The following is a 27,989-nucleotide window of genomic DNA, read 5'->3' as shown; positions in this document are numbered from 1 at the left end:
GGGAATTTTCAAATAACTGGGTTTATTTTATGCTTAAATTTCTGGAAAAGTACAAACAATTGGTTTATATTTTACAATGTGCCTCTAACAATAACACATCATGATTTATTGTAAATTGTATTTTTTTTTTTAGTTATTTTGGATCTCTGCAAAATACTTTCACACTCTTTTGTCCTCAGTAGAATGGGTTATGCCCAGTTCATCATCAGTATTAGGTCAATAATGTAACAGCAGGTGAGTACTGAGGTATTTGTCATTGGGCTGTGTTAACACATCTTAGGCACTGGAAAGGGAAAAAAATTACTAACCTCAACTTTCATTTTGATCACCTGAATGCCCTGTTTCAACCCCATAATTTTGTCACCATTTTCCCTCCATCATTTTTATTCTTCAAACAGAGTGATTCTTTCCCCAGCATTAACAAACCTTCTTTCCAAACCTTCCATTAGTCCATCTAACTGACCTGTACTTCTGATATTACACTTCTTTTCTATTTTAAAGACAAGCAATGAAGTGAGTTCTGCCTTCTAACTGCATTAAGAGGAAAATATACATTTGTTCTTACCAGGAAATGGGAATTACTATAGTGTGCCACACACTAATAAATCCTAGGTATTGCATTGCACTGTATATTTCTTGCTTGCATAGTATAGCTACATCAGGTATTGTATGGGGTGGAGGGGCTAGGGTGGGGGTGGTGGTAGTGGGGTGGAGAGGTTGATCCAATTAAGAGAGAGAGAATTTGAGAGCTGACTGGATTTTGAACATTTGAGGCGAGGCCTGCGTGGCCCAGCGCAGTTACAGGTCACTCTCTCCATACAGCGCGGTGGAGAAGGCGGTGTAGTCCAGTGCTCCCGGCACCTTCCCGGGCCCTGTGTATGGCGGCATCCTCATGATGCAGTACTCGGCCTGCTCGGGGGGCAGCTCCCTGCGCAGCTCCTCCACCAGGATGTAGGGCTGTGGGGAACAATGAGGGCCGTGATCGACAAGCAAAGGGGGGGGGGGGGGGGGGGGGGCAACCTGAAGTGGGTGCATCCTTTTCAGATTTGTCTCTGTGACATTGCTCAACATCCTAATATATCCCTGATGTGGCAACAGCATCTCATTATTGCTGTTTGTGGGTGCTTTTGGTAGTATTTTGAGGCTAGATGAGGGGAGGTGTGTGTCAGCTTTTCAAATAATTTGACATGGCATTACACACTGTTTTGAGCCAAGGACACCATACACTGGCACAATGACTGCACATGACTCCAATGAAAAAGGACAGAGTGAATTCATTGGTTCTTTCTCTAAGGCTTGAACAGGACTATGTAAAATCTTTCCCCTCCAATGATATAACCCTCTTTCCTCCTGTTATCACCGTTGATACTCTTCCAGAAACTTATATTATCCGGTTTCTCTGAGGTACACAAGAGGCAAAGACAAAACCCTCTCAGTGTGAGCCCAGTGTTTCAAAAACATCTCCCGAGTGGAAAAGGCCATGACAGATAACAGGCGGACTTCGCACCGCCTGAGAACACTTCAGACCTCCAGCTCTGCATCTGTCAACAGCTCCCCGCTGGAGCGAACAGCGAGAAGCCCACCTTATCGGCCGCCAGGATCCTGAAGGAGGCGACGACCTGCTCGGCCGTGTCCGTGTCGGCGGTCTCCCGAGTCATGAAGTCGATGAAGGACTGGAAGGACACCACCCCGGTTCCGTTGGGGTCCACCAGCGACATGATCCGAGCAAACTCGGCCTCACCCTGCACATAGCACAGCCGGTTCAGAATAAGCCTCAAAATAATAAAGACGCATTACGCTGAAACATCAAATATTTGGCACCTTCAGTTGCACACCCAGTAAGGGCTTATATTTGATTAGCATATGTCATGGAGGGCCAGCTAGCAGCCTAACTTGGTTATCTTTACCCTCTACTGGACAGGAATGTTCCTGGAGCTCATCCAGACCCCCTCAGGTACTCATGGCGCAACTAAAAATAAGCGGCTTTGCTGGACATTAAGGGAAACCCTTTCAAGATTTGGGCCTCCCAACTGTCCTTCTGCACGTGCTGGGATATGTAACTGAAATGACAGTTCTGAGTATTTAAGTGAGGATTTTCCTGTAAATATGAACGCGTTGGGCCTTAATTTGGAGAGCCCCTGAGTAATGGCTGCCAAGCCCAAGCTAGCCCCTCTGCTCCCAGCTGTTCCCCCTCACACACCCAGTTCCTACACTCTCAATGACTGACACCAACAACTGGTCATTCTAAAACTGTAATACATTCCCTGAATGAAACATTCACCCTTGTGGAGCTATGCGAGGTCCCCAGTTATATAAATAAGTGCTCAGATGTGACTTTCCTCTCAGACATAATAATCCATATGATATCAAACAGCATAATTTAAATGTAGGAAAGTCGCATTATTTGTTATTTCTTTCAGTACAAAAATGTTTCCTAGTTGTATTTGTCTGTGAACCATGAGGCCTTTGGGTGATATAAGGACACTTTTATACTGGCACGCCCATGTGCCTACCAAAGCATAGCCCATGGAGATCAAGCACGCCCTAAAATCATCGGTCTCCATCCCTCCCTTCTTCTTCTGCAGGGTGTAGAGGGAGGAGGGGAGTGCGGGTTCGAAACGGACGAGAGGAAGAGGAGGAGGTCACAGTAAGCAGTAGGAGTGGCTCCGAGGTGAGGGGAGGATCCGAGGGCACAGGGTGGAGGAAGGAGATCAGAGCCGAAGAGGCCGTCCCCGCCAGTGGAGGGGGACAGGGAGGACCGGTCAGAGGAGCATCAGAGATGGTGACGAGGGGAGGACAGCAGCTGATACACACACACACACACACACACACACACACACACACACACACAGGAGGTCAGAGAGCAGACAGACCACATTACAGCACAGTGCCACAGAATCAAAAGATGCAGACACAGGGGTGTTGGGGAATGGACAGACAGATAGCAGAGGAGGTCAGAGATGGCAGACAGTGCAGTTGGTAAGGGAAAGGACAGACATCGATCATGAGGACATTATGTACAGTCAGACACCACAGACAGAGAGAAAGAAGAGAGATACATTTAGTGTCTTTTTACAAAAGCTATCTAATACAGATCGACAGAGAGAGACGCCGCTGCTAGCCACATGCTGTCATGAGCACATTCAAAGAATGTCCCTCTTGAAGATATGGATTTCAGCTTTTGCCAATTGCTGATTGTATCGGCCACAATTCACAGACCAAGAATGAGCCAAAGATAAGCAAACATCTGAGACGATGCGACAACATTTCACGAGGAAATTATTCCATAAATGCTTTGTTGGGTCAGATTCAATCAGGGATCAATATTAACCAGCACAATGAGTATTGTCATAGTCAGAGAAGAAAAAAATCTCAGATCGGCATCTGTGCCGCTGCCGGTAATGGTCTGTGTAAATGGGGCGCCACCATTATCGCGATGAAAGCATCGGGCATTAGCAGCACACGTCTCTTCCACAGGGAGGCGGAGGGAACGTCCTGACCGGGCACAGGTGCACATAGTTTGGCAGGTACCTGCTTGCCATTTCCCACGTGGCCCAGGCTGATCAGGCAGGCTTTAAAGTCGTCGCAGCGCAGTTTGCCCTTGACGTCCTGCGGTCAGTGCGCGCAGCGGTCAGTGCACACACGTGCCACACACACAAAGGCGGCCGCACACCATGCGGCGTCCACACGGCGAGTAAGGACAACGGGTACATGGAAGCGTTAGTCAGGTTAGCGAAGACAACACTGGTGTTGGTTCAGTTGTATGTATTGTCTGTGACTGCATTTACTTAGTGAAAAAATGTTTTTCTCTCCCATTGCTAATTAGCTTTGAGGTGCTGAGGTCTGTAAGTGGGGGGAACCACACTGTGTAAACAGTAAACTATTAAAAAAACTATAACATACATCTGCACTACATCTATACATTGTATACACAGCCTCTTTCAAGATACACACGCTCTGGTACACATTCCAGATGCAATGCAGTATCTTTACATCTAAAATACAGCTAAATTTCAGCTAAAATACAGAGGTGTGCATGTACGATAAAGCTAAAATGGCACCAACGCCTACTGTAGTGAATTACCCCTTTGTCCTTGTTCAGCTTCTGAATAAATGAGAAGATTATCATGTTAGAAGGGACAATACAAGGTGCACAATGTGTTATTCTTTACAATGAGGCAACTTAAGTATGGCTTTGGGCAAAACTGTCAATAACCTATAGCAACCTAACATCACAGCACAGCTTCTGCAACAGCTGCTGGTTGTCCTTTTCACTAAATGGCTGCTTTCAGCCTCAGAAACAAAGCTTTTTGGATTCTGTACACTTGTCAAATACAGGCAGTTCAGGTTAATAAACAGGTCAATCTGATCAAGCTCAGTGTGTGAAATAAACACATCAAACAGCCAACACGTCATGCCCATTGAGATATTAGCAGACAGGGTTATCTTTGAGGTCCGGAACGCTACTGTACCCGGTCAAAGTGGTTGAAGGAGGACCGGAAGTCATTCATCTGCTGCTGGCTGATACCCTTGGCATCCCGGGTTAGGATCTGGGTCTCGATCTCGTTGATGGTTCTGGCGATGGTCGTGAGAAGAAGCTCCCAGCCCACCCGGATGTGCTGTCATCAGAAACAAAATGATAAATTCCAGTAATACAACAGGAAATCTCTAATGCATCTGTACCCGGTAATCCGGAAAATGGGTGATGATCCCGTCATGACAATGACCATAATGTTCCCTTTTTTTATAGCCATGTCTACCAAACTGGCTGTCATTAATATCCATTTGGAGTACAGCAGCATAGCTTAGAGTGAACTGGTCAGGCTACAGGTTGGAATTCTAGGTGGGGCCGTGCTGTTAAACACTTGAGGAAGATCCTTAACCTGAATTGCTTGAGAAACTGTCCAAGTGGCTAAATGGATAGCATATCCATATCGTACAATATGGATAGCATAACTGGCTGTGGAATGGACCTATTCTGACAAATCTGAACTGATGCCTTGTGTTACATCAATGCTATCTTTTCCATAATTATCTTACAGGAGTACCTCAATCACTTTTTCCTAGGGTTAGGAAATAATTTTCCAGCGTTTCCCAAATTTGCCTGGGTTTTTTATGTGTTTATTCCCTCTGGAAAATGCACTTTGTGACAATCTTGATTGTAAAAATGCGACATAACAAAATTTGATTGATATCAAATGTAAGCTATGAGGATAGGGCCATTTTCCTAGTAAATGTCTAATCAGGGCGTGGAGGTGATTTTGCACTATTTAGACCATTCTGTGACAATTGGACCTCAACTCACTGCAGTACGGCAGAGCCCCATACCTCCATGGTGTAGTTGGTGTGCTTGTTGTCGAATATGAGGGATTCCTGGATGAGCTGGTGGTCTCCCTCCAGCTTGTCGATGTTGGGTTTGTAGTTGACGCTGACCTGCTCAAACTGCTTCAGCTGAGTCATCTGGTCCTCCAGAGTTCCGCTCATCTCAACGGAGCTGTGGCTGATTTCCTGCCAGACACAATCAAGTCCAGAACATTTCTACACCCATTCAGAGCACCTGCAGACAGCAGGGCCTACTCAGGGACTGGTATCACGTGGCTGTTTGTAAGGATCTTCACAATGTTGTTTTTCTTTACCCTTTTCTGTCCCCGAAAGGACACGCTGGCTGAGGGAAAAATGTGCCTGAAATTACAAGCAGACTGCCCTTGAGGGACGTTACTAAAACGTGCCGAGGTGACTCTGAATTTCCCGAGGAAGGCTCTGAGTGACAGCGCAGGGATGTTTCTGACCTCCATTCTCGTCTGGATCCAAGGCCCGATGAGGTTGGCCTGGGCGGCAAACTGGCGTCTCAGCCGCTCGTTGGAGTGCTGGCGGGCGAGCTCCTCTTGAAGAGAGCCATCTCTCTGAGGGACCAGCCTCTTCACCTGTTCAGCAACACAGGAACGGCACACACACAGTGATAACACAGTTAGACAGCAGGAGCAGATAGGGGCAGCAGTGTAGCACAGTGGTAAGGAGCAGAGTTCATAACCGTAAGGAACAGGACTCATAGCCAAAAGGTTCCTGGTCTCATGCCAGGCTGGGGTACTGCTGTTGTACCCTTGGAGAAAGTACTCAACCCAGAATCACCCCAGTCAATATCCAGCTGTATAAATGGATAACATGTAATAATTGTAATCAATGTAAGTCACTCTGGATAAGAGTGTCTGCTAAATGACAACAATGTAATGTAATGTAATGTAGACACGCATAAAAAGCACAGTCACCCACATCGCACAAGGTTCACAGATACTTACAGTACATGCACATACATCTAATCATGCACACTGCACACACAAACTAAAATACAGTTCACACACACACACACACACAAAATTGACACCTACTTACACAAAACTCTATTCCATTTGACCTTGTTTGAGTGAGCTAATCATACAGGCTCAAAGGTCGAGGTAAAGGAAGGTATTTCTTAAAGCTAACCATAGTGGCCTTTCACACACATATTCAGAGAAACAAAGTGGCGAGTGTCACATGCAGCAACTACAACATATAGCCCTGTGTAGAGGCAATAACAATCTCTCTTTTGTTCCCTTATGCCTCCATAATTATCACAATGTTTATGATATTGTGATGGTGACCGTGAGAATTAAGGTGCTAAACTGTAAACATTTAACCTGCTCTGTATATGCATATTTGCTTAAGAAAATCTATATATAATAAAACAGTAACCATATCGGTAGTAGATTATAGGCCTCTGAACTCACTCAGAGTTCACATTACTGTATACTGTGTCTGTCAATAGTGTGAATATAGCATGTACAGTGAAAAGTTTGGACACACCTGATTAAGATAACGGGAAACATGCACTCATGACACAAAACATTTTGAACTAAAGGCTTAAATGCTTGAAATTCGTTTCTTAAACAAATATAGATAGACGAAGTTGATGCCAAAGTATGGATTTATTTTTTTTTTTTAAATTGAGTAAAAAAAAGAGTTTTGATTTGTTTAACACTATTTTTGGTCACTGCATAATTCCATTTGTATTATTTCATAGCTTTGATGTCTTTACTGTTATTCCAAAATGTGGAAAATAGTAAAAATAAAGAATTTTGACTGGTACTGTGTATGAATGTTTTTCCACCCATACATTGCCCACAAGCATGCATACATAAGTGGAGTGAACATGTGCCTAATTCAGTTTTTGGCAGGACTGCCTGGGTTTCACACCAACATTAAAGTTGATGTCCATCCCATAGAGCCAGGCCTGCAGCAGAATCTAAACACACAGTCGCCATAACGTTTCCCGTTCAGCTTATAAATGGATTTTATTGCTTCCACTGACAGTGTGCATCTCTAAAGCATGAAAGTGTGTCAGATAAAGAACATTTGGGAGATTCATGGTGTCGTGATGTAAACATCTGTCATTTCGCCGAAACAATAAAGCATCACGGCCGAAGCGGAAAATTAAAGCACCGCGGCAACAGTATCAGTTTCCTCCACAACAAACGTCTGCTCTCTGCAGCAATACATCCCCTTTCTACCAGCGCGATGAGCTGCAATCCATCTCTGAGCGAGAGCGCAAACACTACCTTGTCCCACTTCATGTTGATCTCGGCGGCAGTGATGTTGCTGTAGGGGTTCTTGAGGGTGGTGCCGATGCCGTAGCTCTGGGCGATTTTCTGCACCTCGTTGTTGATTCCCAGGATGGCCTGTCTCTCACTGTCGGCTTCGGGCAGGGTCGCCTTGAACTGGTCGTGAGCGGATATCAAGCTCTGTGGGGTTGGATGAAGAAGGCATCGGTCAGCACACTGACACATAGACTAGCGCGTATTGTCATGGAGGGGCCACACTAGAGAAGAGTAGAGTAACCCACCTGAATCTCTTCCACAGTGTGGACAATGAACATGTCCTGCAGGTCCTCCATGGCCCCCTCCATCCAGTTGTTGAAGGGCGCCGCCCTCTTGGCAAACTCCAGGAACAGCTGGTCAATGGTTTCAAGCAACTTCTCTGTCCTCTGAACACCAGGAAAAAAAATAGTCTCAATGTACAACACCTCACATTTTTTAATATACTGTAATGCAAACCAGTACATAGTGTTTATTAGAGAAAAAACATGCTTGATTATTGTTTGCAAATGGTTTTGGTGGCATATGACAGCCATATATTGCCTTATGGTATTTTTTTTTTTGGATTATTTACTAAAACACGCCATAACAACATTCTTTCACAAGAATGACTGGGTGCAGTAGCTAGCTGTTGAGAGGTATCTAATCTTGCTGACTATTCAGTAAATAGCTTGTTTTATTATCATCATAATCATCATCATTATTATGGCTACCTCTAACAATTATACTAATAATGATATTAATTTTTAATTTGTCAGACACTCTCACAAAGAGCATTGAGAGGACAGTTGAAAAAAAAAAACAGTACATACTGGTAGTGGTTCCCTACAATCAGATTTGAGAAACATAGCTATAACACTGACCATTGTTCAACGTTCTCCATATTGAAAAAAGTACATCTTAATACCAGCATCCTTTCAGCTTCTGAACTGCAAACCATAACATATGTCTCCTGTTCAGGTGTTGTGGTCTTTACAGATTAGACTGCTGGGGGGGGGGGGGGGGTTAGACTGTGTCTCTGAGGTTGTCACTCATGGCGGTGTGGGACGCTAACCCACCTCTCTTCACAGATTTACAGGAGCAAAAGTTCACCGTGGATCAAAGGGGCTCAGTAGGGGCTCAGCACGGGCCATCTGCCCCCACCCCCCCAACCCCCCACGCCCCCGCCAGCCAGATCGGTGTCGGGCTGGAAATCCCTTGAACCTCCCTCGCTTACCTCCAGTGCCTCCCGCCTCTTCTGCGTCAGCGTTCCCAGTTGGTCCCACTGGTCACAGATCTTCTGGCACCTCTCATTGATGGAAGCCGCGGCATGGTAGTCCAGCTCGCTGCAGAAGCCCAACGGGGATTAGCTGTGAGGGGGGGTGATCTTGTCCCGTTGCCACGCAAAGTCTCGCATGTCAGCTCGGATAAGACAAGGCTTTTCCCACAAACGGGAGAGGCGGTAAACCCGGAGCTCCTCGCACGGATTACACCCTAGCAGCCTCAGATAGCACCCCAGCGTGTCATGGCCGCAAATGATCTCCATATTCAGCCAGCCCCCGACAAGCGACGTGACAGAACAATTCCCCTTAAGTCTGCACTGATAAACGCGATATGTCAAAGTGAATCGGACCTCGGTAGACTTTTTGGCCTGGAACTACCTCCAGAGCTCTTCACCATGACAGACGGTGATGCAAAGCTTCAGCTGTGTCATTTCACTGACGCTTTGGCAACCAAATTTTCAGTGACTTAAAGCAATTCAAAGGCCTCTCCTGAGGCGCTTAGTCATTTGAGTGTCATTCAGGTGAAGTGAAATGACAGGTAGACAGTACGTCTTTAAAGTTCCATAATCTACATACAAACTAGAACGGTAGGCAAGCTAGATCTGTTCTGAAGGATCTGGAAACCCTATTTAAGGGGTCTGTGTATGCACACAGGCAGATCATTTGTCACGCTCAAATAAATATTTTGATATTTTGACCCAATTTCTCTCTAGCATTCCCCGCAACTATGAAAGTTCATGGGCAGCACAGCTGATAATCGCCTTTAGCGGAAGCTTGACCAATGACAGCTGTACGCAGCAGGCTTTCTCAGCTCTGTGCACCACCACTAACAGAGCATCAGAAGCCTTCACATAAAGTCACACAAAAAGCCTTCACACTGTGGCTGCTTCACACATAATGCATTGCAACACCTGCGGTCAAGGACAAACGCTCTCGCCCCTGCATCATTCAGACGAGGCCCGCAGCTACAGGCCCAGATTACCGCACAGATCACCCCACGTTCAAAGTACAGCTGCCAACGTGGGATTGCAACAGCTTCCTTCAGCTTACTATCAGTGATGGAAATATTGTTTTAAAAGAGGGTCACTGAGGCCACTGGTGTCATTTAAGGAATGAAATCTGAATTTAGAGAAGAAATGGATACTTTAAAATTACTTCTTGTTGACCTGCATAACAGCAATATATACATACATACATATATTATTGACTATATTGACTATTGCTAGCTGATTGATGTAACTGAATGTATACATTGCAGAACACTGTGGAAAATACTGTAATATCATACACATTGTAAAGTCTACTCTGGAATGTATATGCAAAAATACATAGAATTTTCAAAGGTAAGAATTAATGTACTTTGTAAAATATATGCCATACTGACATTATAAAAATATGTTCCTTATATTCCCTGATGTTTTGGATTTCATATTTTCCTGAACAGATACAATTTTTTTTTCCATAAGGGAAAAGAGCGATCACATGACTTTTATATCTGTGGATATTTCTGGCTAGTGCCAAGTTTCTGACAGCCACTGCTGGCATTGCACTGGGGCGAGATGTACCGGTAAATAAACCTAACCTTCCATTCCAGACCACCGCAACAGCACTGACCTTCAGGCCTTTAAGGCTCCCGTGTCAGACGGGCAGAGAGCGGAGGCAAGCCTGAGGAACTCTGGGGAGGATGAGTGTCGGATGACCTGACGCCAAACAATGCTCCCGTCCCCCTGCGGAGGGATCTGGTTTTACAGGAGAGCCCGTCAGCGCTGCCAGGCGTGGGAGGGGGCACTTGAAGGACACTTGCGCCACTTTTGTCGGTTAGCTCATAGTGAGTAACTCTAGATCGGTGGTGTGAAATACTGCAAAACTCATGTGGCAGGGACACTTCACCGGGGAACTCCTGGAAGGTTTCTCCCCTAGAGGCGCCCTTCGGTGGGGTCAATCCCATTTATCTTATCTTGTGCCACGTTGAGATTGGGATCATATCGTGTCCCCTGGCAAAACATCACCGCTGAGTTTTGTTTGGGGTTTTTTTTTTGGTAATCATTGCAAACTGTCTTTTGCGTTCTGCACATAGAGGGGGCCCTAAAGCCTCCCTTACAGGGCTTCATAGTGTGTAACCATGCAACGATAAATAAGTTAAGGTAAGATTTTATTATTAGTACTGCATTACTATAGCTAGAGCACTGAGGGCGTTCTTCACCTTAGTTATGAAATTTGCTTAGGACCATTAGATTTGTAGTTATGTTTTTAAAATGCCGTTGTAATGCTTTAGGGCGTCCAATCAGAGGATCTCCTTGAAAGCACTGGGGTTCTTCCTGGGTCCCCGTTGCTAGAATAAAACCGCAAAGTGCAGGAAGAGATTAGCTGGTGACAAGGGGATGGCTGGGGTGACTTCATACAGGGGTGACATCAGAGCCCATCAACTTTGACACGAGAAGTATTGGAGAGAGGCGCGCAGGTCGGCCAGCACTCTCCAAACATCGGCCTCCACAAATAGAAGGGTGAACAGACAGACAGGCAGGCGGGGTGGAAAGAGAGGTAACCACGAGTGCCCTTCTGCACCCCCTTCCACATTCTCCCCGGGCGCGGCCAAGACAATCACTGCTGTCACAAAATGAAAGTGGCAGGTGGCTGCAGCCCTGGTATATTTAGCAGGGTGAAAGCCATTGGACCGATGACAACATTTTCTTTCCTCTCCCACAACACAATGGACAACAGATTGCCCAAGACGGGAACAACATGGTCAAACAACTGAATGCCTGCTTTTTGGCTCGGTAACTTATTTGAGAGATTATGTGCCCTGTTTCTTGCACAGTAGTAACTAGACAACAATAACAAAGAAAAGACACTGAATACTGTATATTACGTAACTCTGTATGGCTTGTGCTCAATGTTCTACCCCTGTCGTGGAAGAAATGAAAGTTCCTTGTGCAAAAATTTAGACAGCAGCTGGGGCCGCTGCACTGAACCAGGAAGTAAGGTCTATTCTCCATCTAGCTAGTAATAAACCTACCATCCATCTACTCATCGGAAGCGCGAGTGAGATCGAAAGTTAATATTTTTCAGAGGCCACTAGATGGAGCACATGGCTTCAGGATACCACGGCTTGTTCCTTTCTACAGGTCACGCCAGTTGAGTTGAATTATTTTAGCAAACGAAAACAGCTGGCATGACATTTATTCTCCCGCCCCGTCGGTATTGTCTGGGAATCTTTGAGTCACTCCTCTAAATGCGCATTGTCCACTAACACACGGCGAGGCCTGTCTCATAAGCAGCCTTTAAGCTGTAAAGTTAGGAGAGGGACGAACGCAATGCGACGTCGAGACTCTCTCTCCCAGGTAAATTGATCCCTAGCAGACCATACAGGGGAGCGGCCACATTAGAGGCTTGGGTTCTGCGCGCGCCACTTCCTGTGTGTGTGTGTGTTCGATAAATTGGGCAGTGAGAGCTACGCGGGGAATCCGAGGACACAGACAAGTGTTTTATCAGGGCCATGCGGGCAGCCAGGGGCAGCTGGGTTCTGGCTGGGGGGGGGGGGTGGTCTGGAGGGGCGCGGCGGGGGGGGGTTTAGTGGAACATACTTGAGCTCCTGCGCGATGGCAGCGATCTGCTCCACGCGGTCCTGGTGGGCGGCCAGGTCGCTCTCGAAGGCCTCGTGCTTCCTCAGCAGTGCCCGCACCTCTGTCAGGGACGCCGTCTCGTAGTCCTTCTGGGAGAGGATCTGCTCCTTGCCTGACCCGCACACAAATAACACAAATGGCCGAATTAGCATGTGTCTGTCCTTATGTACCTCTGAAATTTGCCCTACGTGAATCAAGGACACCACAAATGAAAGCCTATTGCCACTGAGATCATATTGCTTTCATATGGGCACAGCACACTGTTCAGGTATATAATGGCTACCCATTAAAAGCACAGCGCACAGTGGATATTTATTATCCTCAGGAAAGAGTTACATAGCCATTGCATTCAGGAATAGTTTCAGTGTGGCGGCGGCAAACATATAGAGTTAGACAAGTTAGAGATAGTGACAGGTAACATTCTGACACTGTTGGTGTACTGAAATGTGTGGAACATTCAAGCAAGAAAGCATCTATATATGAAAAACTACATTAAATCTATGAATTGCAAACCTATGCAAATGCTGGCTGCAAAAACTATTGTGCTGGAAGTTGCTCTGGATAAGAGCATCTGCTAAATGAAAGCCAAAACTACAACGATATGAGACCATTTCCTTCACTGTGCTGCCACAGAGCGGGCTCTCACCCTGGGCCCAGCTCTCGTGGGAGGTGGCTTTCTGGCGGAACTTCTCGGCCAGGTGGTCCAAGCGCTCCAGCCTGCGGATTTCGGTCAGCAGCCACTCCTCGTAGCCCTTCTCAGCCTGCTCCAGCCCCTGCCAGGCGCTGGTGATGTCCTAGGACGCACAGAGAGATAACAGCAAGGAGCTGAATAACAGCAAACCTGTAATGGAACCTGCGTAATGAAACTCTGAAGGTCTTTATCCCTATATGCTCCTGACAGTGTATGAATCGTACTGTAGCCGAAAGCCTAAAAATAAGAATGCCCACACATCCAAGAAAAGTAAAAACTAACAAGCCATAAAGGGGAATATAAACACACACTTTTAGTAATGTTCCCAACTGAGATCTTTATTGAATGGTGAAGTAAAACAGGATTTTGACCACAGGGGTCTTTATCAGGACCTAACGAAGACCTGACAGGAGCATTACAGCAATACGCAGGAAGATTTCTGTTTGTAAAATTTATATCTTTCTGTAAATATCCTGATAAATGTCATCACTAACACCAAATTATTTTTATTATTCTTATAGTACCAGTCAAAAGTTTGGACATACCTTTTCTTTATTTTTACTATATTTATTTATACTTTATTTTTACTGCTTTTCAACATTTTAGAATAACAGTAAAGACATCTGACTGGTTCTGTACTTATTATTCACTATACAATATTGAGGTACACAGTGAATGTCATTCATGAAAAAGGCAGGGTCTCCCTGTCCCCTCAGTTACACCCCTCTGCATCAGGGGGGCTCGTACCCGGGCCCGGCCGCGCTTACCGACACCATCTTCCCCTCGGACGGCATGAAGGCGGGCCGGTTGCTGATGCGCAGCTTGGTCTGCAGCGTGTTGAAGTTGATCTCCAGCTGGCACTTCTCCTGCACCTTGGGCGGCTTGTGCATGCGGCGGTAGTCGCGAAAGTCCTCCAGCTTCCGCCTCATGGCCGCCATGGTGTTCTCCGGGGTGCGGTTCTCCAGCCAGGGCGTGGTGCGGCGGATCCACTCCAGCAGCTGAGGGCATCGCCACAGTAGCGGGTTTGATTACATTGTACACAAAAAAATGGATACTCACACAGTATAGTGGCTAGCACACCGCGATTTTCATTCTGTGGACTGCAGGCTTGAATCCTGTGTTGGGCATCGCTCTTGTACACTTTGAGCAGAGAACTTTAAACTCTTCAGACTGCATCTCGGTTCCAACTCAGTCCCCACAAGAGCAGTGACCCACAAGAGTGGTGTCCCATGCCAAGACCTCACGCTGGTGTTCTGCACACTTCAGGAGGTGTCCCCAGTTGTGTTCCCTACCTCACTGGCCAACTTCTCATAGTCCTCCATCAGCTTCTCATTCTCCTGGTTTACACCCAGAACTTTACAGATCCTGTTGGCTGCAGTTTCCGCCTGAAAAAAAATGTACCACTTCAGAATACAACCTTCTGCACATGGAGAATCAAGCCAGACTTCTAAACACCCTTATCCTGTATTTGGTCTTGATTTTGTCTGTGTGATTATTTTCTAAAAATGTTATCTATACTTCAGTTGGACACAGTTCACTGGACAGCTAAACTTCGGAAAACCGCTTCCAAACTGCCACAGTTAAAGTACTGTTTAACTCTCTGTTAACAAAACATGAGAAAAGTATGTTTAAAACTAGTTATGCAGAACATTCGCAATGTGATCAATGTTAACATCTTACTGAACAGCAACATATTGTATGACTGGGACACTGGAGGGAGGGCGGAAATGCACAATCCACACATCTCCTCACACACAGGCTTAGCGTGTACCTGCTCCGCTCCGGCAAACGCGTGATAGAAGCAGGACACATAAGTCATGATAGCTCTCTCATCAGGCTTGGGGGTGTTGACAATGTCTAGAGCGGAGGGGAGAGGACAGGATGAAGGAGAGGAGATGGTGGGGAACAGGTGAGGGAGAGAATGCTGACAGAAACCCCCTGCAGTGGAGGCCAGGGGGCTACAGGGGGCGCTAGAGAGGAGGAGGGAAAAAAAAAAGAATCAGGTGAAAAATCGGGATGGATAACGTATGGTGTGAGGGACTCTGGATTGAACCTTCTCAAGCATTATGAAGAGTAAATATGGAGTGATGCCTTGAATCAAGGGTTCTCAACCTAGCATTTTCAGTTCGGTTCTCCCCCATCCAATACAGCGAAGAACTTAAAAACCTTTTTTGTGTAGCTTTAGCTGCATATGATACACAGGTTCTCATTCGGCTTGAGTGGTTAGGCCAGAAGGAATGCAAGGGTCACAACTAAAGAAACTGAAGCAGGGATTCGGAGAGGACCGACATTCGGCACCAGCGCACCCTCACCTTCTGAGCCCCCGCAAAGGCGTGATAGTAACTCGACACATAGGTCATAATAGCCCTTTCATCTGGTCTGCCACTGTTTACTATATCTGTGTGGAGAGAAGGTCACCCGTTAAAGTCACCCAGGAAGAGCAAAGGGGTCACCCGCGGCAGCGGTGGCGGCAGCCGGCGGCACGTCAAGCGGGCCGAGCTTTTTATGAGCCCTTCATAAATAACAACAAACGCTGGCACAAGCGGAGCAGGTAAGCAGGAGGGCCTTTCAGCACGCTTTATCATGCCCCGTCAGTCTAGCACAGGCTTGTCGCAATGCCGCGGTCTCATGTCATTGGCTTGTCCCAGCGTCTGTTGTTTTATATCAGTGGGGGAAAATGTATGTGGCCATTTTGATAGGTCAAATCAAGGTTTCTCCATTTGTTGACCATGTAGTCAGACACACACAGCCCATCTAAAAGAACACATTACAATTGGAGGTGCATTAAATGCGTGTAAATAAATACATTTATACTATATACAGATAGATAAATAATATATATTTTAATAATTATCTATCTATTATAGAGTATGTATTTCTTTTCTAAGTGTAAATGCCAAGCATTATCACAGTCACTGTCAAGCTCAATATTACCTCACAAAATAACAGTTTTGTGGCTAGCAGTTAAAGAGCCAGCACTGGTTTTGACAGTAGTTATATGTAGGCAGATTTTAAGAAGAGTATTTTGCATGGCTGTTTGGTAAAAAAACGTATACTTCTAAGAATGTCATTACCTTCAGCATCCAACATTTTGGGAATATCCAGATGCTTCTCTGCAATCTCCAAAGCCAAGTTCAGGTTACCCAGAGGATCATCCTAAACGGAAAATGAACAAATGAGCTATTTTCACATACAAAAACAAACTCCATCTAAATACTTTTCATCACAGTAAAGAGAATCCCCTAACCTGGAGTCATTTCAGATAAATGTAATTATTATTTATTTTTATGGGTATCAGGAAGTAATTACAACATATGTTCAGACTATCCAACACTAAATATAGAGTAACAAATGTTTGAACAGAAATAATAAATGTAAACTTCAGCTGTAATTTTATTTTTTTTGTTGACATGATTGTATTTATCCACATCCTTCCTTGTGGTGGTTGTATTTACAAGAGTGTATCATCTGATTTCTTTGCTCTGTAACAATCCCCATTTAGTGTAAAATGACTTAGGGCTGTAGATGCTCCTTATGCCTACTGCATACCCCCCTCCACTTCCCAGACACCTGAGTTCCAGTACTACAGACTGAATGGGTTGTTCCCAGAGTGTTAGTTGTGAATGGGATTACAATGCAAGGTAGCATGCTCATAAACACAGGAAGTCCCAACACACAGCACAGGCTAGGCTCTATGCACTATTGTGAGACTGCTGTACAGCATAACCACAATGCACATTGTCCTTAACTTTAAGTGATGATTTTGTATAGGTAAAGTCGTTTTTATAGGGAGCAGAAAACTCTTGATATGCAATATCTAAAATTAAAAACACTTGTTTAAATTGTGACTCTGAGTTAAGGACAAAACGCACTGCTGAACAGCAGACCTGAATTACAACACTGATTCACTAGTTTGCTATTACTGATCAAGTGAACTTCATTTGTTCCAACAGGAGATTTTCCGAGACAAAGGGTGCGGAAACATGATATACGTCAATCAGAAGTAGCATCTATGCTGTCTTCAATCCAGTGCTAAGTCCCATGCTCTCTTTAAGACAATGCTAAGTCAAACAAACATGCTGTGAATGTACAGCTTTGTAATGGAAGTCAGTGCATCAGACAGAAGGTTTTCATGGCATGGGTACAGGATGTTTCTGTGCTTTACTGTTGATGACCGGGGGAAGCCATTGTCATGACAAAAGGGGCCACAGGCTCTGGACAGCTAACCTCTAGCTCAGAGCTTGTTCCTAAGGAGAGCCATTTAGGTTCAAGTGGTGCCCTTACCCAATTCCGGTGTCCCCAGGGACCGGCAGGGACCGCAGCTGGGCATGACCCAACCCCCCCCCGCTGAGATCGAACATTACAACCGGCCCACAAACTCAGCCACAGGATCGTCCCATGGCCGTGACCCCCTCTGAACCCCCTGAGCAACTTTGATCTCCCCCTGGTTCCCTTTTCAGATCGGAAAGGTCACCGCCGAAGCGGACCTGGAAGCGGTCCATCCTCGCCGAGATTCTCCCCTTGGACTGAGAGGGTGGGTCGATAGAGACGCCCACGCTTGGGTGGCAATATAACTGCTCGCCATAGCGGAGGTAATCCTGCTCTCTTCTGGGGTATGGATCACATTTCAAAAGCTATTCTAGTGCCTGAACAAAGTTTTTTCCCCTCTCTCTCTCTCTCTCTCTCTGTCTGTCGCTGTCCCTTTCTTCCTCAACATGAAACCAACAAACCATCAAATAGTTAAAAGTTGTCATGGAGTGAAAAAACACATACCTGCACTATTACGAGTAACAAGTAACAAGTCATTTAAAAGCAAGCCATGCAAAGGTATATGTATTTGATTAATGAGACAGAGCAATAACTTATGTAATTAATAATATTCTGTCAACAGTACAGTATGTCGATATAAAAAACTAAGTTCAGATATAGTTGTGTAATGTGTATCACAGAATTACAAAAAATATTTCAACTATATAACTATGCACACTAAAAGACAGCTTTAAATCCTAGAAGTAACTGATACATTGCCTCTACATTGTTTGGACTCAGGCCATAAAACCATCATTTTTTTTTTACACGTTTCCGATTGGTGTCTACGCTATAGGAATTAGTGATGTCACACTGGGAAATGTCGGGGTGACAGCTGCTTCTCAGGCTAAAGGGTCTAACATTAAAAGGGGTCCCCCCCCCCCCAGTGCTACTGCATGCTGGGGGCACATCACAGGTGCTCTATGACACATGAGTACCTTCAGACTGTAAAAGTCTAGGACGTCGGGCCTGTGCCTATGGATGAGGGCACAGAAGGCGAGCCCATCCTTCCAGCTAAGTCAGTTACGCGAGCGTGTTCGCATGCAGGGCAGGAAAGAACACATTCAGACACACACAACGATAAGGGAGGATTTAAGGAGGATAATAGCCTTCACTCTATTACACAGTGCATGTCTATGAGCGCTCCCGGCCTGGAGCCCTGTGGAGCCCGGTGATAAGCAAGGTGGCCTGGGTTAGTTGCGGCAGTCGATCAAACTCATGCAGTGCAGGCCACGGCCCCTCAGGCCAGCATGCGCTCAGACACACTGAGGACCTTGTTGAGCTTGGAGTAGTCAATGAGATCGGGCCGGTGTCTGTGAATGAGGGCGCAGAACGCCAGGCCGTCCTTCCAGCTTCGCATCCAGGGAGAGAGAGTTGGGGGTCAAATTCATTCACAACGACCCCCCAAAAGACACGCACGGGGCCACTCTCAGACATCTCTTCCACCACAGCGCCCAGAAGGGGGCCTGGCCTGATGACCTTTGACCTCTCACATGGTACTGTCTTCATTCATGCTAACGGTGCTCGGGGTGGGGATTCAAACAGGAAGCTCTCCCTGAGCACTGATTCTATTGTGTGCCTGTGTCATTCTCCAAAAAGTGGATTTCTGAAAACATGAAAATCCTTTCACCCCACAGATAAATTGATTGTGAAATTTCACTTTCAGTTTTACAATGTCTTTTTTTCTCCACAAGGAATCAACTCAATGCAGAAAAATCTTGAATTCAACCCATATCGTCATTCATACATGAATCAAAAATCTCCAGTCTCACCCTTTTCAACCAAATCTGCTTCAAAACATGGAGTGAAGTCCCAGTTTTCTTGTATCAAGCTAATGTCAGTAGTGTCATACAACACATACAGTATACATCAGAATCAATAGGAATCATGTTTGGGTGTTTCAGTGTGGAGATACACTTGCCCTTTGTTGATTTACCTGACATGGAAGTTCTGGACATTGACATTCCTGTAGGGGGCAGTCTTTCTCTGACACCACAAGAGAAGGCCTTCCTTTGCAGAGGTTTCTGAAAGAAACCATGGTGACTAATGAGTTATTCCAGAATCTATGTATATTTTCATAACATAATTAGTTTAAATTTTAAGAATCATGCCACAAGTTTTAATAACATGATTTCCTGAACATTATCCACTCTTGAATTGCTTCTATGATGTTAATATCTCATAACAAGAGGGGATGTTTGACAGTGTTTTTCCTGCCTTAAATACCTTCGACTGAAATATCCTGAATGGCGAAGCGGAGAATAATGGTCCAGATCATTCCCAGGGTCATCTTTACATTCCCATCCACAATTTCTATAAAGAACAGAACATCAAAGTGAGAGGCTTTACCACTTAGCTGCTTAATTAGGACATCAAATCACTTCACCCACTATTTCTGGATTTGCACTTGCATGTTGTGACTGGCTTAGTTGCCATCTCAGTCATGTCCTGCATAACAAGCCACATTCTAAAATGAAGAAATACCTTCAGCTCCAATGGAAACGAGTTTCACGCCTTTGCTGGTGATGTAATCCAGCGCTTTGTTGACGTTGGCTATTTTGTGAAAACGCATCTTTCCTCTGTCTGGTTTTGGTAGCCTTTCACCTGCGGGAGGAAGAAAAAAGGATGAATGTGCTGTCTGGCCGTGCAAATACCGGTGAGCATGTAAGGTGACAGGCATAGCTGATGGAGCATGTACTTATTACAATCTCCATCTGCCTCTGGAGTATACTGGATCTCAGGAATAACCCAAGCACATTATCCTTTGTCAGGGTGGACTGATTTAATTTGTAAAGCATTAGATGAATACAAAAACAGCAGCTCCTGTGTGGCCCAGTCAGAAGAGCACTCGTCTTGAGCGCATGAGGACCCCTACAGCCTGGGTTCGAAAGTGGCCATATCATCTAACCGCAACCTACAGCAGCAGAATACAGCGTCCTTGTTTAGCCTGGAAACAGGGATGGACAGTTCTGCCAAAGTTTTCTCGAGTCGCTGCTCTCGCAGGCTTCCCGGATGATGTCAGTAGAGTGCTCCCTATCCTCCAATTGGCACCCACTTCACTGTGGTGCACCATGTGACTTACAGCACAAAAATAGCCATTGGGTGTGTGCGAATGTACGGGAGGACTTCATTTATCTCACTTCAGCGCTTCAGCACAACAGCAATCTCACATTGTTACAGTGAGATGTGCCTAACGTACAAATGCCGATTTCAAAAAGTATGTAAAAAAAAAAACTAGGCTTGCTTAAAAGGTAAAAAGCTTAAGAACACATGCCTGAAATAACCTCCAGCAGAAGCATGAGTTTGAGGCCATTCCTGAAGTCCTCCTCGATGTTTTCGATCTGCGTTCCGGCTTTCCTCAGGTGGGAGTTGCACCATGCTGTAAAGGTCTGCAATGAGACAACCTCACTGTGAGCTGTGCGCATGGGCACGCACATTCTTAAATGAAAGCATAAGTGAACATTTCATCTTCAAAGTACATTTCCATATGGAAGAAAGGCAAGGACGTTACTTCTCAGGATTCTTGAGGTGAACATGGTGTATTCATACAGCTATTCCAAAATTATGATTGGAGTATGCTCCTCCATATAATTCACTTTGCATATAATATCATATGTAAACAGACTGTTATCTAAAAATGTAAATTACAGTGCACCTTGTAATAATTAACATATTATGTTAACTACTACAATTAACACATAATAATTAACCAATTTGACATAGAATTTAACTACATGGAATACATTTTCCCAGGAAGATATCGATTTGTGAAAATGAAACCCGGGAAAAGTGTTTCATTGGATGCACCAAACACAAGCCAATAGCACGAAGTTCCTCAGAAATGTCCAATCAGACTCTTTACCTGGATTTTAGCTTCTCGTTAGAACCACCTTTATGACCAGCCTTTTACATCACAGCGTTGATTTGACTTTGGCTGGCATATTCTTTTCCAAACCACTGCTGGATTTATTGTCACGGGTCATGATAAATGCGCAACGCGTGCCACGTCAAAGCCTGGAACATTTGTTCCATCAGCAACTCGGAGGAACTCCATCACGCCCATAAATCAAAGAGGGTGCTGAAATCCTGCCCGCTTGTGAAATGCACAGGCACAAACACACATGCCACAGGGAAAACAGGCCGTTGTCAATCTGGAGCGATGTGACAGTGCTTTGGACGCAAACTCAAACTGTATTGCATTTCACCGACTAAAAGCAGCCTTCAGCGGGGAATGGTGCTGTGCCCCAACGCACAATTAACTCTTTACAGGAAAGAGCCGGTCGATACTGAGAAATGACCAAAGATAACCCAGGACACAGTGCTGGGTTTCCATATGAGTGCGTTTCCATATGAGATCAGAAAAAAGGCATTTGGTAATATAGTGCCCTTTTTCTGTGGAGTATTGAACCAGTATATGTATGGCAGAATGACAGGCTAAAAAATATGTGCCATATTTTTGTGTCATATAGTTATCTACCTTAAAGGTATTATTTAGCATTATTTGATTCACATGTTTTCTAGTGTATTTAGTAAATTATTAAACAGTGTTTTTAATGAGAGGTTGAAACACATTTTAGGGTTTCTGGAAGGAGCTGACATTGGGAAAAAGACAATGTTTTGCACTCAAAGGACAATGTTTTGCACACTCCAGGAAAATGCTCAAATTACTTCTGTGTTGCTTCCCCCAACTTGAAGTTTCTTTTAGGAGTATTAAAAGGCAACAAATCAGCAACCTCTTATGGTTTCTAATTTCAACCAATAAGTGGACAAATGTCTCATGGTGCAGCATTCATTTCTGAAGAGAAATTGTGCAGAAAATCATCAGAATGAACAAAATGATACTTTCAGAGCTACTCAATTAGTGTGTCAATATCCTGCACTGCTGCTAGGCAGAGCATGACAGTATCAAACACATGATAGATGGCTGACCCAGACAACGTCCTATTCTGACCTCTGTCATGGCTCAATGCTGCATTCACCTCTTGTCAATGTGGGTCAGTGCAAGTCACTCACAGCTAACTTAACCCATTTACGCAGGTCTACTGATACAGCCTGACCAAACCAGCACAGCAGACCCAAAGTGCCATCTGTGTAAACACTTCATAATCAGTACTGATAAGATGTTTTTGCTCTATGCCAAGGTGGGGACACATGAGTCATGCTCATTTTCACTGAGTGAGACAAGCCCCCGTCAGCCCTGGAACAAGCCCGCCCTGTACCCATTCAAACTAGAGCAAGCCATGGGTTCCAGTTCAAAGGTCACTGTGGAAATTATGCCAACTGTTGGGCAAGAAGGGGCTTCAAGGGAATCACTTGCCACCCATGTATCATGCATGTATATAGTGCTTACCCAACAAGGCCGGTCTGACACATGGCTGTTCAGCACATTTACAATGACAGAGGCTTACATGACTCTCTTAGTCATTAACAGACATACAGCTAGTATGCAACGCTACGTACGTAAGGCTTTATGAACCCCATAATGGGTGAAGGCAGCATGTGACTCACATGAACGAATTAAAAGACACTGCTCCTTATCGCAAAACACTACGATTGGTTTCAAATCCATGAAAAATTGCACCTAACAGCTCCAATCCTCCCTCTCACGCCACTGGTCTTAGGAGAATATGACTGTTAAAATGAAGTCAGGTCCAGAGTAAACACACATTAAGAACAGCGACTTGAAAAGTATTTCACATATTCAGGAGGTCACTGGGCTTGGATGAGGGAGAGGCGTCCTATTATCTGCCCGCAGAGGGCTACTTTAACCAGCTTAGAGCTCCAATTGTAAACAAAACTGCAGAGCTGACAGCTTAACAGTCCCTAATAGTCCTCAAATGTAATTTGGCAGCTAGCTATCCCTGTCAGCGTTCGGGCGTATGTCAGACGCAGAAACACCATGTGCATTTAATGTCACTAGGTGACCGTAAACAAAGTCAAATTAGTCTGTTGAGGGAGACCACTTTGGACAGTTTGAAATGCATTACTACATGGTCATTAGATAGTGTCTCAGACCCAAATAGGAGAGGCAGGCCATTTTTTGGATCACCATGGGCTGACCAAAGTCACGAAGCTGTCAGCAGACCAGACAAAATCATTAAGGTCTAAGAGCATTAATATGGACAAGCTGAGAGCCTCTGAGCCCCTGCTGTGGGCCTTCCAGGAGATACTGTAAGTAGCGTTTTCTAGTGGACCTGTTGAGAGAACAGTCTTACTTCTGTGCCATCCTAAGAATCACTGGAGATACTCAGGTCCTCTTCAGGACAATGACTATTACACATGCCAATTGTGCACTTAGGCCATAACCTCTCTTCATAGGAAACACTGGGGCACCTGCTACCCCCTGCTGTTCATTAAAGACAGCACCGCTGAGAGAGCAAATTTAATTTCCGAAGTATCTAAGAGGAAGGATCTGCCTCTATTAAGCTGATTCTATTGGAAAGATGATTAAACAGATGAGTTTAAAGCTATTCCACTTGTGGTGGACAGGGTGGAGTTCAGATTCATTCTGATAAATTGTTTTAGTCTTGTAGAAAAGGCTAGGCAACTGATCTGTTCTCCAGGACAGCGATGCAGAGTATGACTAAGTGAATTGTGATGCAAACCAAATAATAGTAAAGAAGTGTTGTGAGTCTAAGAAAAGGCAAGACTGTGGGACTGGGTTGTGTCACATCGGACAAAACAGAGCCAGAGAAATAACCGACAAAACCAGGTAAACAAAGTGCCATCTCAAAAGTTTGCCACCCAAGAGCTACTTGCTCGGTTTATATTAAAGAGAAAATCAATGTGTTAGATTCTACTTTTTAAGTGGAGTGTCCCTTCAACAGGAATACTGTAAATTAAAGAACATGATGTAATTCAATTAAATTTTAAAGTTTCTCTGAGGCCTGAACTGTGATAAACTACATAATACATTTTAAAATAACATTTCCCTTATATTAGCATTTTAATATATTACAGTTAACTGAAGCCATGACTGGTCTGACGGTACGAACGCTTGGAAGACTGTTTATCCTTTCCAGCTCAACATCTGTAGATTCTTTAAGTCAGTTTTGTTGTAAATGCTCAACATTTATATATAACTCCTGCACATAATCAGGCATAAGTGGAAATGCCAGCAGGTTATTATTCATTTCAATTACCAGTATTAATATAATATCTGCAATGATACTATGAGGTTTACACACAGAAATCATTTATGACTATACCGTTTCTAGTATTTATTGCTGCTTGGCAATAAAATAGCAAAAAAACTAGTCAGCAGTAGTCCAGCAAATGTAAGCTACAGGATCAAGTATGACAAATGTTATTCTGTTGTTTACTATCTATAAAACATTAGCACCTCCATCTTGTGTATCATTTGTGGTTAAGGAGTGCAATGATTATCCCAAAAAATTCTCTGTGACCTTCCTCACTTTTTATGGAATATGACCAAACTCCCATATTTTTTTAAATCACATCTTGGTATAATGGAGTCTGAGTGAGTGCATCAAGCACACTTTCATCAAAAATTCAGTGTATTAACATGACACTAACGTCGCTAAACATGTTTACCGTCTCTCCGGTCATTGCTAATTTATGTAATCCTGAGCACATTTGATGCAGCAAGTGTTCCATTACAATGTAAATCCATTTCAATACAGAGCGCTGGAGTTCAGCCACAAAAATAAAGTGAACCCTTTACGAGGCCATGCTGGGAGCTCATGGTATCCCCATGGTTTAAGATGTTTCCACAATGCGGTCACTTTCGAGTTTCAGCTGAGGGGGCCACATGCACTCACCAAGCTGCAGATGAAAGCTGTTTTATTCAGACAACATCTCACTAAATGCCAATAATGTAGTGTAATGTAATCTCAGTGTTCAGATGATATAACAAATTTAGCCCCGTCTGCTAGGCTTCAGAATAATACAATAGGGAAAAGTAAGTTCGCTTCAGACATAACAGAATTCCACTACATTCCCTATAAAATGAGAGGCAGTGGGTAATCGAAGACACTCAAAGAGCACAAAGAATCTGCCTCTTTCTGGCCTTTTATTAAATCCCTGGCAAAGTGTTCATTTATCATCTTGCATCACTATATGTTGAGAGAATCATTTTAACCCCATTTAACCCTGTCATTCTACAAAATAAATACCAACAATACATTACTATCTCCATCATTATTTCTCATTCTTGTTATCTGTTAACAAAAGTCATCTGGGTCACGGCCAACGCTTGCAACACTGCAACATAACAATACATCCTCGTGGGAGTTTACTTCCCATCATCCTTTGAGTTTATGACCTACAGCTCAAGAGTCAATATTTATGAGAACAGCTGCTCAACAAGTGGGTTAAGCCAATATCAGTTTCCGTCTCCGTTTAGGCGAGCTCATCCCGTATTTGAGTGAAGGCATTTCATATCGCCCAGACTGACATGAAATATTAATCGATAGACTGCTAGTGGAATCCAAAGCGCAGAGAGAACACGCTAAGGCAATTAGAACAGGCAATAAAATGTCCATAAGATTCTTAAGTTCTTAGAGCGCAAGGCAGGGGGGCAAAAGCAGGTCAGCAGGGGGGTGATTCTAAATTAAGAATATTGGAGGCTCTGGAACAAAGGCTGCATTTAGTTTGACAAAAGGGGTATGAGTGACATTGAGCTCCTGGCCCGTAAAAGTGAAGCTGGCCTCTTTGGAACACTCCGGTTCTAAATATACAAGTGAATCATTTCCAATAAAAGACAAGGGTAGTCGATTACTCACTGAATTCTATTATATTGAACGCACACATATATCGCCTGTAACGTGACATCTTGATTTCTGCGGCCAGGCAAAGGGAATAGTGTAGGGGACCTCACTGCATAAGTAGGGCGCTGTCCTTTTCATCGGTGCGCTGAATTGGTAAGAGGATTAAGGGGGCAGAAATTTTCAAGGGAAAGGTAACGCAGTGCGCTCCTTAAGAGGATAAAGAAGAAACCGAGAGCACAGAAATACGACATAAACCTGCTCGGGCGTCGTTACAATGTACACGTCTACACTGGGAAGAAAATAACGTCACCCGTACCATTTTACAGCTTTTAACCGAACCATCCTCATATCCCATGTTGACCAGAGAGATCTCAGGACACAGAAAAGGCGACAGAAATAACAGTATTTAAGTGTGAAATGTATGTTTCGTTGGGGGGTCCTAAATCATATTTAAAACAAGCAACAGCGCGGATGTAGCTGATATTAAAAATCGTTGGCAATGTCACGACTAGGCTATATGTCATGGTGTTAGTTATATGTAATCATCTATTCATAAGATGATAACGAAGAAAAGGGGACAGTCACGCTATCGTGCAAGTAGCGCAGTACAGATAAGTAAACCGCAACAGGTTATTCGGTAGAATACAGGCCACTTTTGAGAACTTTTGAGAAAGTGTGTCGCTTTCTGACTCTGGCAGTGTGTAAATTCGGTAAGTGGACAATTCATACGTGTGGTTTCTATAAACACATCAATTCCAGACCAAGGACATTGGATTAGCCAACTATAATGCCCTTTGGGTCTACAGTTAAAATTAGGTATAGCATCCATTCTAATCCTAAGGACGTCATCATGTGTTACCGGCATCTGTCGACAGTTTTCATACTCCGCGTATCAATGGAATGGCAACTCCAGAGAGCCGATCGTGACTGAGAGCTAATGTTAGCTGGTACCCGCCGCATCCTCTAACAGAGTAGTAATGTCGTCTGGGGCCAATGACTTGGCTCTCGAGACGCCAGCACCTCTCTCTGTGTTAATTTTCTTCGCGATTCAAGGAATGAATCATTGAACAGATAAAGTGTGTCGTTGACGGGGTCGTAAACACCTAGCTGTCAAAGCGCAAATGTAATAGGTTGAAAAACCAAGCGTCATGCACTCATATTTTGTCATGGAAAAACAAAAACAAAAACTAATAATTAAGCGTGTGACTCAAACCATTTACAGGATATGATTAAATTGGATTGAAAAAAAACATTTGAAGATTTGTTTCTGGAAAATACATCTTTTAAATACAGTGTGCATGTCGCAGCGACTGATAATGCTATCGTAGACCACCTTCTTACTTTTCTCTGCTGTTTCTCCCAAGCCGGGTCCAACAGTAGGTCCCGGTCCCATTCATCCTCCTGCGTCATGTACTCGTCCTGTTCGTATCCATTGTTGTACTGCACCGTTGTCTCTACTTGGGTCATCATCTTGCACCTCTGATTTTGTTTAAATCACCGGGCTGATTGATTAGAAGTGGAACGGGGGCGGGAAAATGTCGCTGTGAGCGTATTTCTTCGTTGGAGAGTGTAAATTTGGCTGTCCGGATGATTCGATGCTGATGGTGCGGGTTGATGCAACGAGTGTGGGTTTTGAGCTGAGCTTTCTCTCTCTACCTGTCCTCCCACTGTCTCCTTCTCTTATCCCCCTGGCTGCCTTGCCGCAGTTCGGACGGCAGGGCGAGCGCTGAAATCAATTAATACTTAAA

At 44.4% G+C, this 27,989-nt stretch overlaps 1 protein-coding gene across 2 annotated transcripts; it reads right to left on the bottom strand.

Annotated features, from left to right (window-relative positions):
- Positions 1 to 2: 2 nt before the first annotated feature.
- LOC118788331 (alpha-actinin-2) lies at positions 3 to 27,975 on the bottom strand. 2 transcript variants are annotated; one of them, XM_036544301.1, is made up of 22 exons: positions 27,583 to 27,975; positions 20,787 to 20,901; positions 19,997 to 20,116; positions 19,739 to 19,825; positions 19,449 to 19,536; positions 18,786 to 18,864; positions 16,279 to 16,360; positions 14,976 to 15,061; positions 14,497 to 14,589; positions 13,972 to 14,202; positions 13,160 to 13,307; positions 12,475 to 12,625; positions 8,845 to 8,953; positions 7,877 to 8,017; positions 7,593 to 7,775; positions 5,790 to 5,924; positions 5,329 to 5,508; positions 4,473 to 4,619; positions 3,532 to 3,609; positions 2,514 to 2,579; positions 1,584 to 1,742; positions 3 to 957 (listed from the first exon to the last, which is right to left on the bottom strand). In XM_036544301.1, exons 1-22 carry the CDS (start codon positions 27,709 to 27,711, stop codon positions 799 to 801), a joined length of 2,766 nt encoding a protein of 921 aa, XP_036400194.1. In that variant the 5' UTR covers positions 27,712 to 27,975; the 3' UTR covers positions 3 to 798. The 2 variants fall into 2 exon arrangements, with proteins under 2 accessions (XP_036400194.1, XP_036400186.1); XM_036544293.1 differs by lacking the exon at positions 3,532 to 3,609.
- Between the last annotated feature and the right edge of the window lie 14 nt (positions 27,976 to 27,989).

Source organism: Megalops cyprinoides, chromosome 1, assembly GCF_013368585.1.
Source record: "Megalops cyprinoides isolate fMegCyp1 chromosome 1, fMegCyp1.pri, whole genome shotgun sequence".
Classification (NCBI taxonomy): domain Eukaryota; kingdom Metazoa; phylum Chordata; class Actinopteri; order Elopiformes; family Megalopidae; genus Megalops; species Megalops cyprinoides.
This window is presented reverse-complemented; position numbering and strand designations above follow the sequence as displayed.

Bases quoted from the DNA above. Each gene is read 5' to 3' on its own strand.
- LOC118788331 (XM_036544301.1), bottom strand. From the start codon at position 27,711: ATGATGACCCAAGTAGAGACAACGGTGCAGTACAACAATGGATACGAA. The intron at 19,537-19,738 runs GTATTTAAGGCA...GGTTTCTTTCAG, and splicing joins TCAGGATATTTCAGTCGAAG to AAACCTCTGCAAAGGAAGGC. The intron at 2,580-3,531 runs GTACCTGCCAAA...TACACCCTGCAG, and splicing joins ACGTGGGAAATGGCAAGCAG to AAGAAGAAGGGAGGGATGGA.